Source organism: Nicotiana tomentosiformis, chromosome 2, assembly GCF_000390325.3.
Source record: "Nicotiana tomentosiformis chromosome 2, ASM39032v3, whole genome shotgun sequence".
NCBI classification, from domain to species: domain Eukaryota; kingdom Viridiplantae; phylum Streptophyta; class Magnoliopsida; order Solanales; family Solanaceae; genus Nicotiana; species Nicotiana tomentosiformis.
Window position 1 is genome coordinate 145,553,872 of NC_090813.1, and position 12,147 is coordinate 145,566,018.

Sequence of the window (12,147 nt, forward strand, 5' to 3'; positions counted from 1 at the left end):
GCGCACTTGAACCGCATCTGCGGTTGCGCATGTGCGTCCAAGAACCCGCACCTGCGATCCTCACGCCCAGCTCCCTTTCTTGCTTCTATGATGGTACTGCCGATTTTGCGGCTCCGCACCTGCGCTCAACACTCCGCAAGTGCGGTCAAACCAGAACCAAAATAATCTTCAGCAATGCAACATGGAATGAAAATGATCCGAACCTCGTCCGAAACTCACCCGAGCCACTCGGGACCATGTCCAAATATACCAACAAGTTCTATAACATAACACAGACCTACTCGAGGCCTCAAAACACACATAACAACATCGAAACGACGAATCACACCTTAATTCGAAATCATTGAACTTTGAAACTTCAACTTCCATAACCGATGCCGAAACCTATCAAATCACGTCCGATTGATCTCAAATTTTGCGCACAAATCAATTTTGACATTACGGACATGCTCCAACTTTCGGAATCGGAATCTGACTCCGATATCAAAAAGTCCACTCCTGATCAAACTTTTCAAAATTTCAACTTTCTCCATTTCAAGCCAAACTCTACTACGAACCTCCAAACCATAATCCGGACGCGCTCCTATGTCCAAAATCACCCAACGGGGCTAATGGAACCATCCGAAAATCCAATCCGAGGTCATATACTAAAAAGTCAAAACTTGGTCAAACCTTTCAAATTTAAAGCTTCTTGCTGAGAATCAATCCTCCAAATCAATTCTAAATAACCTTAAAGCCAAAACCGACGATTCACATAAGTCATAATACTTCCTACGGAGCTACTCATGCCCTCAAACAATCGAGCGAAGTGCAAATGCTCAAAACGACCGGTCAGGTCGTTACATAAGGGCTTTTGTACAAATTTTTTGGAATCCAAGCCTTTCAATATCGGTGGTGCCCCCGGGATCTGATCAACCCTGGAGTTATATGTTTTCACTTTTTTGTCATTTGCTTCAATCCTCCTTTCTCCTGACTCTATTCGTTTTGTTAGTTCCTCGAGCATCTTAACAATTTGGGGATTAGTCCCCGATTCTTGCTCATTTAACCTTACTACAACTGGCCTCGTTTTGTGGGTAACTTCTTGGGGTGGACTGGGCTCGAGCCTGGTCGGTGCCTGGGTTTGGCTCTGCAACTGGGCTATTGTTACTTGTTGAGCTTGCAACATTTCGAAAATCATACGCAAGCTGATTCCGTTTTCCTCAGCGTTTTGGGTATTTCGAGCTACAGATCGAGTTCCACCATGAATGCTATTATCAGGGTCGGAACGTTGGTTTACCTCGATGGCCATATGTGAATTAACGTCTATTGGCTCTTCGACCCAAGCTCTAACGGGATCAACGTGTGGCCTTTCACCCCCGGGCGTTAAGTTGTTGTTCTCATTTTGAAGGCCAACTTCATTGTCGATAGGTAAGGCCATTAATTGTGAATTCGTCGTTTTCAGCCTGAAATCAAAGACACTTTCAAGAGCAAATGTAAAATAGTGTATTTCACAGAGATTCATACCAAATAACCACTATTATCCTTAGCCTCGTGGTGAGCACCAAACTGTTTACCCGAAAAACGGATAGAGTTGAATTTATATGTAGTTCTAAGGATATGTGGTATAACTTGGTACAAATCGAAAAAGTAAGTAGAAACATATATCGAACATTGACTGTAAAAAATGAATGAAATACAAATCAAATTGAGTAGAGAATGATTTATAAACAAGCAAGATGAATCAATGTCAAAACTCAAAAAGGATAATCTCTGCTATATATCAGTGTAATAATCTTTGAAATGTGAGTGTATCAATGTTTGCTTCTCTGGATGTTCAATGTCCCCTTACAAAAATGATACCCATTCTTCATATAGTGGAAAAATCCTACTTTGGATATAATAAAAAATACATAGTGGGGATCTCATGATAGATTAGTTAATTAGCTTTTCCTTAATTCCCGCTGAGATTCTCTCCCTAAGTGCGGCTACAATGGCTCTCTGTCTCTTAGCTCGATCTTGGTCGGTCTTGGTATTGGTCGATCTCCGAATCTCGAGCTCGATATTGACTCGAGCTCGGTATTGATCGATTTCTGGTTCTTGAGTTCGATAACACTACTTCATATCATAGCTCGATATTGACTCGAGCTCGATATTGATCGGTCCCTGAATCTTGAGCTTGATAACCTGGCTTTATTTCTTATCTCGATTTTATAATGACGACCCTCGGTTCATCATGTTCCAATATCGACTAATTACACGCAGGGCAAACTCGGATTTGACCGTATACACAAGTATAATGTGGTAACAAGAAAAATGGAGTAAATAACATGATTTAATATGTTAAAATATATTGATAGAGTTATATTTTCAGTGTGTAATTTACTTGAGGCTTAAGCTCTAGTGTTTTTCTATCCAAATAAAATTAGCACATTTGCAGCTGAGGAGGGGTGGCAAGTAGCTTTTCAAGTGTTAATAACGTTTATTGTTTGTACAAGAAAATCTTTCGTGTTAATCGATTACTATATTTTAAGTTTGAAAGAGAAAAGAATTAAAGGACGCAATCATCGAAATGAATATTAACCCAGTTGTTTGTCAGTTGTCACCAACTATAATTTTAGTGACATTATTAGTACTCTTGGTAGGACATATCCACATTATAAGTTCCAAACAACGGCTCTACAGACAACCAGCACCGGGCCCCCGTCCCCTCTCGGTCAATTTTTTTTGAATTGGCTATTTACTTATTTTTTTGTCAAAAGTTTTTTTTTAAAAAGTATTTTTAGTAAGAAATAATTTGTGTTTAACTAATTAATTTAAAAAGTAATTCTAAGCAGTAATTAGTGTTTGACCAAACTTTTAAAAAGTATTTCTAAGTGTATTTTTCTCAAAAATATTTCTGGAAAGAAGTTATTTTTTTCTGCTTTTCCAAAACTGCTTCTGATTCTCCTCAAAAACTTTTTTTCCTAGTAAAAACTTGACCAAACAATTCAAACTTAAAAAAAAAAAAGAAAAAAAAAATTGCTTTTGAACTCGGTTAACTTGGCCAAATGGCCCTTGAAATCACATCTTTTTTGTCCCACCTTTAAAACTCACCATTTCCAAATGTAACTCTTTTAGAAAAACAGGACCCCCCCTCTTTGAGTTTTGACCCTTTGCCTCTTTTCTTTTTCTGGACATTCTTCCCTTCTTTTCCCCATTACAGAAGCCTTTCCTTTCCCTTAATTTTGGGGTAAAAAAGAAAATGGGTAGTTGTCTGAGCAAGAAGAGCGCTAGTACTTGTACTTCTCTTGCAGTTTCAAGCACAAATCAAGGAACCAAACCTAATACCCTGCAAGTAGAAAAGAAGAAAGTAGAGGGACAGATAGTGAGAAAAGAAATCTTTGTTATCAAACACAGGATAAGCCATGAAGGGTCTATCTGTTCTAAAGACTCAAAAGATAATGTCAAGAAAGCAACTGAAAATGCCAACAACAGTAATGGGGAATCTGGCAAGAAGAATGCTACTATTATTGTACCGGCACCAGTGTGGAGGAGGAGGAGTTCAAGTTGTACCAAGGAAGACGTTGATGCTATTTTAGTGCAATGTGGGAGGCTTAGCAGGAGCTCATCCACTAACAAAGGTCTTTCCTTTGAATCTTGTGATAATACCAAGAACCACAGTAGAAGTAGAAACTACTCTATTTCCAAGAAAAGTTATGATTTTGACAATGAGAATACAAGTGGTGGTAGCAGAAGGGTGAGCAGATCTCCTGGTAGAAGATCTGAATCGCCAGTTACTGCTTCCAACTGTGCTAATTTGGCTTCTGCTGATGCTAATGGGAGTAATGTAAGACCAGATACTGAGCTGATTTCCACAGCTGCTATTCAGAGGATTCAAGTGAAGAGAAATGTGGGTGCTGCATCTCCTCGTGCTCGGTCCCGGTCTCCAGCAAGGGTGAGTGCAAAGGTATCAAACGAGAACAAGAATTTCCAACAGCAGCCTTTGCCCCTTAGCCGCAGCAATTCCAGGAAAAAAGAAGATTCTCCTTTCAGAAGAAATCCTCTCAGTGAGATTGGCACCGCTGTGGTCACTGAGCATATGCCCTTTCATGGACTCAAGCCTGTCAATCCCCAGGTTGGCTTTTCTAGTCTCTGGAAATAATATTCATTTTCCCATTTCTAGGTTTGCTAATGATTCTAGCTATATTTGATTTTATGCTTTTGGCAATCAGCTTTGAGTTTGCAGTTCGATTCTGGCATTTATTTGACATGAATATGGTAATTTTCATTTGTTCAAATGCAGAAGCTGAATGCAGAAAATGCAACCAATGGCAAAGTTGTTCAGCAAGGAACTGAGGATATACTTAGCATCGCCAAAGCAACTCTTGATTACGGCCTTACAGATGTTAATGGCAAAGTCAAGGAGCTGCGGCAGCTAGCACAAGAGGCTAAAGCATTGACAACAGTTGAGGGGAATGCAGCAGTGAATGTGGTTGCTTCAAGATTTGAAAGCCTTGTACCCCAGGGAATAAGAAGAAGCAGGTCATCCAGGCTATCCTGGGACCTAGACATTAATCTTGGAGTTAAGTCAAATCCTACTCAATCATATACTGAATTATTGCTTGAGGACATACAAAACTTTCATCAGAAGAGCAGCAACTCTGCATTTTCACTCCCACCTTGTGTAACAAAAGCTTGCTCCATATTGGACGCAGTTGCTGACCTTAACTCAAGCACTAGTTCCAGTTTATCCAGCGCTTTCTCTGATGACAGAAGAAGAAACCCCAAAGTTGAGCAACTTAACAAGAATACTGATACTTCTTTAGGAACCACTCCTCAGGGTAAAAAGAGGTTACAGATAAAAGAGCCATATGTGGAATCTGAGGTTGCTCTAAGTGATGACTTAATTAAGTCTCCTATCATACAGAAGTATGTAACCTTCGGAAGGGGAACTGATGGAGGTTATTTAGAAGATCCAGAATCTTCAGGAAGCAACAGTTCTGTTGGTGGTCAGCGGTGTTGGTTTTCCCCATCCTCCCGAGGACCAAATTCAGCTGATTCTTGGTCTCCTTCAAAATCTTACAGGAGGCTTCATGTGAATCCACTAGCCTTTCAAAAGCATACAGTATCTGAGTATGGCCGTGATTTGGATGAAGATAGAAGAAGAATTACTGCAAATACGAGGGATTCTGACAACCAGCAACGTGGAATAGGTCGCAACAGGATACCTAGAGGACCTCACACAATATCTATGGCAGCTGCTGCTGCTTCAACTTATTAGTTATATGCGGTTTCTTTGAGGATTTATATGTTGCTGTTATGATTGCACCCTTTGCAACATTTTCATTTCAGTGTCAACAGAATCATTTACTAGAAGCAGCTGTATTGCAATTATCCTTCTACGTTCTCTGACAGGCATAATGGAGGCTAAATAGTGGAGTTTCACATTTATACAGTTTCACATAATGTGGTAGCAGCAAGCATTCTCTACACGAATCTAACAGTTACAAAAGCTTTAGTCCTGGATATTTTATCCAAGAAAAGTTTTGTCTACACCTAATGAGTATAATATGCATCTTGAAGCTCACGCTTCACGCTATTATGGTATACAGTTGGGTTGGGAAACCACCTCCAAGCAAGTTCCAGCTTCACGCTATTATGGTATACAGTTGCAGGCGCTTGATATATAATCTTGATATCTTTTCTATACAGTGTATGTATTTTCTGCAAAATGGAGAAATTAAGCTGCTGAGCATTCTTCTCTCTCCAGACACAAGGAGGATAACTCAACAGTTGACTATATCATTTGGTATCACTTTTGTAGTTAACCAAGTAAATTGCAGCCACTGTGACAAATGCTCCACCTAGTTGCACGGGTGTGAATGTCTCATCTAGATATAGGAACCTGTATCGGAGTTGAACAAATTAGGCAGATCCAGATAGCAAAAAAGTAGAAACCAAAAAGTGAAGATAGAAACCGAATCAAACATAAACTGCTTTGGACAGTAGTCCTAAATATTTCTTCTTATAGGTAGTTGAAAGTGAAGACCAATTCATTGATTGAGATCAAAATAACTTTCATTGGCTCGTTCAGGAATTTATTTTCTGATAGGATGCTTACCCAAAAATGGAAGCAAACATTGGAGTTAAAAAGGTAAGGGAACTGAGCTTTGTCAGGCTACCTGCAATGGATTAGTCTAGTCAAAATTGGCCGTAACAGACAAATTAATAAGGTGTAATGCATTGTTTGACATTCAGAGACCTGAATCTAACCTCTTGTTGCGTTGTAGAAGTAGACACCATAGCTTATGGCACTTCCAAAGATTGAGGTATAGAGCAAAGCCAACAAGTCAGTTGCTGTAAGCTCCATAGAATTCCCACTAAGCACAGGGTCATGATTGAGAATGGAGATAGCCACCAGAGGGAGTCCACCAATAACCATGTGCTGAAATGGAAATATCTGCAGTTAGCACAGTATTTGAGCATCGAAATCATAGGGTACTGTTCTTTGGAAACCTTCTACTCAAACCATTACATTGTTGCCAGTCATGCAACCATTTATTTTCAATGTTAAAAGATAAGTAACCATTCTAATCTTGAATAAACATCAGCTCATTCCAGAGGAGCAAGAAATAAATATAAGGGTTCAACATTGGCAAGAAAACACTTCTGTGTTTAAGAGTGAAGGTCCGCTGAATTTAGTGGGGTCGTCTTCAAATCCTAGCATTTTTTTTTTTTTTAAGAAATAGTTCAAACAGATATATATTTCTCTTGGTCCAACAATTATGAGCTGATGCTCTTTCCTTTTAGATTGATGAAAAAAGTTTCCAGTTCACTGTTTCATGTTTGCTCACTGAATTGTTTTTGACTTGGCAAGCGAAATCATTTTGTAAGGATTAGAGAATAGCCACACGAGACATTGTCATAAATGGAAAAACCAGAATGTTCACAATAAAATTAAGCTGTAAAAGTGGAATTTATTTTTTGCTACCAAGCATCCAAGTGGTGTTGAAGGATCCTACCACTCAGCAAAGGTTAGAGCCTGCTTTTACATCCGCAAAACGCCTCCTAACAACACATCCAAGGTTAATGGCCAACCGACACCCAACCCACCCTACAATTTTCTAGTAGAGGACACTTACTCTAAGGATTAAATTGTCTTGGGTTAGATCTGGGTGCTAAGCTTCTGTCTCGGGTGATGAGATGGGGAGTCAGGGACTCAGGGTCTGAGCTTTAATCCATTTAGAATGATATATTCGTTTCATGGGGAGTCCTCATAAGATGATGCACCACCAACATTGAAGGAAAAAGGAATTTTTGCAGAGGTAAAGAACACACATTTCATGACTGGTTAAAAGAAGTTAAAAGTCCATTCCCTTTTGTCGACCTTAACTTTTGGCAGTGGAACGGTGGTGGGATTTAGGAAAGTGCCACAAATATTTTTCTAATACAGAGAAAGGAAGGAGAATTTTTTTGTTTTGGATAGGAAACGGAGGCAGTTAAGATAAAGAAAGCACACTGCTCGGAAGTTCAGCTTGTAAGACAGACATCCAAAATGGTTGACGAATTTGGAGTAGAACAAATAAATGCAATGCATAGAATACAAGTGATAGCAGAACTTACACATCGAACAGGAGGCCTCTTGTCAGTAACTTGATAAGGAATATGACCATCATAGAGCTAACTGGACAGGTTAAGATTATACTAGTGTGAATTACTTTTTATCATGCTAATTTTGGGATTTCTTCCTTCCCATTTAATCTATGAAGTCAAACAACTGCATTTTGCAACAAATGGAACAAAGACCAATTTTATAGCTGCGTACAGTTTGATGACACAACCACTAGTTCTAGATAGCGACCGTGAAAAACCTGATCTAATATTATAAACTTCAAATCAGCAGTGTAGTAATATGACTAACCCATCCAGTAGCCATGATTGGGTCTGAGTATTTAGAAACCCAACGGACCATTACTGTGCCAACAGCCATGCTTTGTGCTGCCAGAAGCATCCACCACTCTCCACTTCCCCATAGTGAAAAGTTGCTATTATCAACTGAAAGAGCAGGTACCTGTACAATTAACTCTGTTATTTGAGAGCAGTAACAGTTAGTACCAAAAAAACAAGGAATAGGATTAATGACTACAAAGTGTTCTCCTAAATTAGATATTGATATTCCCTCCTTTCCTTTTGTTTTATTATGGCTGGGGCTGGAGGAATACTTAAAAACAAATCTACAGTCATGAATTGTTCTACTTTCTTCATAGTACCGGGCCTTATTTACTTGTTATTGTTATTGCTTTTCATCTACTTTCTGGTCCTTATGTTGTTGTTATTACTTCTGTGATTTCTGTTGATGGTACTGATTTATTGTCTCTGTTCGTCTTCTTGAGCCAAGGGTCTTTCGGAACCAGGCTCTCTACTCCCTCGGGGTAGGGGTAAGGTCTGTGTACTCACTACCCTCCCTAGACCCCACTTGTGGGATTACACTGGGTTGTTGTTGTTGTTGTTGAATTGTTCTACTTTCAACAGGTTAAGATCTAGTACACACAGAAAAAATGAAAAGAAATATTGCTGCAAACACGTTAAAAATCATCTTCTTCCTCTTTGCAGTTAAGAGAGAACTAAAATTACACGTACATAAATGTATACATATAAAAAAAAATTGAACACATAAGATTCGTCTACATATAACATATAAACGTAGGGAAAATCTTATAAGTACGCTTCTTGGTTCCCTGCAGTACATGTACGGAGAACAACACAAACTGTACAATCAATATATACTATCAACATCATTGTGTCTTCGGATGATAACATAACCAGAAACAAAATTGAGCATCTGCAACATCTAGAATATGGATACCACTTGAAGTTCAACAGTTAATTTGATGGAAGGTAGAGGAACGGGACAGGTCGATTCACTTCAAGGTGAAGTTTTTATATTGCCCTCATGTTGTTTGGCGTGATTGGAGGAAAAATAAATCAGATTTACTTCATCCTTTCTACAATTGAAGGGGTTTAACATGCTACGTCTTCATTTTTATTCTCTAACCAAATGGCTTTTACATACTCTCCTCCTACCCTTTCTCTTTCACCCCAACCAAAGAGATGTTTATCTACTTATTTGGAAAAAGAACAAACGTTCGTCTACCTAGTCTCCAGTTTACCGTGAATTCCAACAGAATCATGAATTTGGTAAAATCTCTGCTTAACCTTTTAAATTTCTGATCCCCAAAATTTTGTCTTTGGTATCAGATTCTTCACCACTGCTTTTTGACTTATTTAAGGCACACACAACTACCTACCAAAGAAGGACCAATCAGTATTCTGTTAATTATCATCGACTGCCTCTAGAGTGAGGATAAGGCCATTCACAATTATTGTGAAAATAAAAATAGAGATTGGTAATTTTCTGATAATATTACCTCAAGAAGTAAAAGGCCCACCACCCCGAGCACAAGACCTGCAGCTCCAACAAAACCTATGGACTCACCAAATAACAAAGCTGCAAGCACAGCCACTGTCAGAGGCTGTGAATCTATTATCACCTGAAATCACAATAAAATCTTGTCAAAATTAGGTCAACTTATCATTTAAATATCATCAATTACTTTACTTTTCTTTTAGCTGCATGGATTAGTTCAAGAGAATTGCTAATTGATCCTTTACTTACTCTCGACTCTATGTAATTATTTGGTTACACCACTAAAGCTAACAGTCTATTATTAAACATTATTGAATTTAGAAAGGCCAATCAAATGTTCCAAAAAACATGATGAGTGATGTTAAGGAAAACTCAATGCAGTATTAGAGTAGAAATCGTATATAATTAATTGAAATTCATCAGTAAGAAAAGCCCCATTCAAAAGGTTGAATGCTGGAGCATCGGAATTCTATACAGTAGGACAGGTATAAAATATAACATTTCTCTGCTATGGTGCTAAATGCAAAATACAATTATGTACAGCACCTTGAACAGCTTATGGCTTGCAGTTTCGTCTTCGTAAATATTGGTTACAACCTCACAAGGAAAGAATTATACACTAATAAATTCCATATGAGCCTTAACTTGTTTGGAACTGAGGCATAGTTGTTGTTGTTGTACTAAATTCAATATTGGCATAAGACATCAAACTGCAATGAGAAAGTAAAATTCATCTTACACTGCCTAAGCCAGCAGATGTCCTCTGAAGTCCTTCTGCAAGAAATCCCTGTCCACCATATACATTTAATGAGACACATTGCTGACCCAATGAATAGTACTTTGTGCATCACTGAAAGCTTAACACAATTAACACAGGTAATCGTAGCAGTCGAATCCGGCATCTCATTCCTCCTAGTGGTGAACTAAGCCAACAGAGAAAGAAACGCTAGTTTTTGAAGACTACCTATACCCCTGTTTGTTATTCCCCATTATCAAGTTTATATGGTGTTTGCGATCGTGCTTTATTCTGTAACCACCTAAATCAATAAAATAATCCACTAGGACTCAATCCCAAATTTATGGGGTCAGCCAGGGGCAGAACTACCTGGAAGCAAGGGGGCTCAAAAAATTTACTTATTTATCAATCATCCATGTTTATTAAAAGGGTAGCTCCGGTGCACAAAGCATCCCGCATTCACGCAGGGTCCGGGGAACAGCCGCACCCCTATTTATCCATGTTTATTACAAGCCAAAAATAATAAAATGCATGATATCTACAAGGGTTGAATTCCGTCCGTGGGGTGAGGCAATATTAAAATTCTATGTCCATTCCCTATTCAGACCTATTTCATTCCAATATGATAAATAAGTCTTATAATTCAGTACACTATCACCAATGTTAGCTTAAGTAAAACTATTGATCAGATACTGAAGAAAGATACCTGAAAACAAGCAGCATCAACAAGAGCAAAGAGTGTAATAGAAAGCCAAGCATTGAACCCAGAGGGGAAATTCCTACCCCTTAAAGCAGCAAAACCAACCAACATGAAACCAGCTGGAATCAACCTAAATGCTGAAACGAAAAAAGGGCCAGTCTTTGGTAAAACCTCCTTCATTGCTACCATAGCTGTACCCCAAAAGAAGAAAGGCGAGATTAGCAAACCCCATTCCCATATTGTCCCAAGCAACTCCAAAGACGACACCCCTTCATCTTTTTCAACATTTTGAAACTTAAAGTTTGAGTCTTTGGACGATTGCTCAGATGGGTTCACTACACACTCCACGTCTAGCCCAGTTCCCACACAGTCTAGTTGTTCTGATGATGATGGTTGCTCTTCAAGACTGGATTCAGTGGCCTTGGTTTTTGAAAAAGAAATGAACTTTTTGCTGCGGGAGTTGAGGTGGAGATGATTCTTGGAAGAAATTCTACGTAGGTGCAGTGATTGTTGAGACCCATTTCGTTTGTGAATAATTGAGTGGTGATGGAACAAATTATGAGGTAAAGAGGAGGTTTTGAAAAGGGAATTTGTTGGATTAAGGTGAGGAGTAGTAGTGAGTGAACAGCAGAGATGACTGGTAAAAGAAGAAGAAGAAGAAGATGAAAATGGAGACCATGCCATTGTTCTTCTCCTTTTCTCTTATAATTAGTATTTTGTTAATTTCAAGTTTCCTGGTTTTATAGTTTCCTCAGAAGGAACAAAAGAGAATCGAAGGAATAAAAAATCATCTGAAAGGAATGGTGAAATTATGATCCACCATACGGAGCGGGTGCACTTTGTGATGGGAGAAATGCATAAATAGCCACTTGGAGGACCCCTGTTTAAGGCATAGCCACATCTTTATAGCAATTTGTAAGTTTAGCCGTTTCAACTTAAAGTCAAAATATTTGAAGTTTCACTTTTTTTTTTTGTCAGAGGGGAAACCCGCAGCCGCTACAACCTCTGCCACAGCCTCTGCCCTTCGGATGAGCACTCTGTGGTGAGCACTTTGTGCGCACTAGGTAAACCTCCCCCTGTGTAATAGCCTGCAAATCACACAGAGGATGTAAATCGCACTAGGCAAGCCATATGTGACAGACTCAACTCAGAAGACATTGAGGGGGAATTCGATCCTAGGTCAATCATATGGATAACCACTCTCCAAACCAACTGGGTAACCCCTTTTTGTCTGAAGTTTTTGTATGAAATTAGTTGCAGCTCCTTCTTTCTCATGCTTCAAGTTTCGACCAGTCCTCCTCAAATCGTCCCCAAAAGCTTCCAAAC

The 12,147-nt window shown here is 38.9% G+C and overlaps 2 protein-coding genes across 2 annotated transcripts; one reads left to right on the forward strand and one right to left on the reverse strand.

Moving 5' to 3' along the window:
* The first annotated feature begins 3,073 nt into the window (after positions 1-3,073).
* On the forward strand, positions 3,074-5,419 carry LOC104104782 (uncharacterized protein At1g65710-like). The gene is made up of 2 exons (XM_009612940.4): positions 3,074-4,093; positions 4,262-5,419. Exons 1-2 carry the CDS (start codon positions 3,221-3,223, stop codon positions 5,237-5,239), a joined length of 1,851 nt encoding a protein of 616 aa, XP_009611235.1. The 5' UTR covers positions 3,074-3,220; the 3' UTR covers positions 5,240-5,419.
* LOC104104781 (WAT1-related protein At3g02690, chloroplastic) lies at positions 5,380-11,647 on the reverse strand. The gene is made up of 7 exons (XM_009612939.4): positions 10,828-11,647; positions 10,125-10,172; positions 9,387-9,509; positions 7,880-8,029; positions 6,232-6,403; positions 6,080-6,140; positions 5,380-5,863 (listed from the first exon to the last, which is right to left on the reverse strand). Exons 1-7 carry the CDS (start codon positions 11,503-11,505, stop codon positions 5,761-5,763), a joined length of 1,335 nt encoding a protein of 444 aa, XP_009611234.1. The 5' UTR covers positions 11,506-11,647; the 3' UTR covers positions 5,380-5,760.
* Between the last annotated feature and the right edge of the window lie 500 nt (positions 11,648-12,147).

Bases quoted from the DNA above. Each gene is read 5' to 3' on its own strand.
- LOC104104782 (XM_009612940.4), top strand. From the start codon at position 3,221: ATGGGTAGTTGTCTGAGCAAGAAGAGCGCTAGTACTTGTACTTCTCTT. The intron at 4,094-4,261 runs GTTGGCTTTTCT...GTTCAAATGCAG, and splicing joins TCAAGCCTGTCAATCCCCAG to AAGCTGAATGCAGAAAATGC.
- LOC104104781 (XM_009612939.4), bottom strand. From the start codon at position 11,505: ATGGCATGGTCTCCATTTTCATCTTCTTCTTCTTCTTCTTTTACCAGT. The intron at 10,173-10,827 runs GTATCTTTCTTC...TATGGTGGACAG, and splicing joins TTGATGCTGCTTGTTTTCAG to GGATTTCTTGCAGAAGGACT. The intron at 5,864-6,079 runs GTAAGCATCCTA...ACTCCGATACAG, and splicing joins ATGTTTGCTTCCATTTTTGG to GTTCCTATATCTAGATGAGA.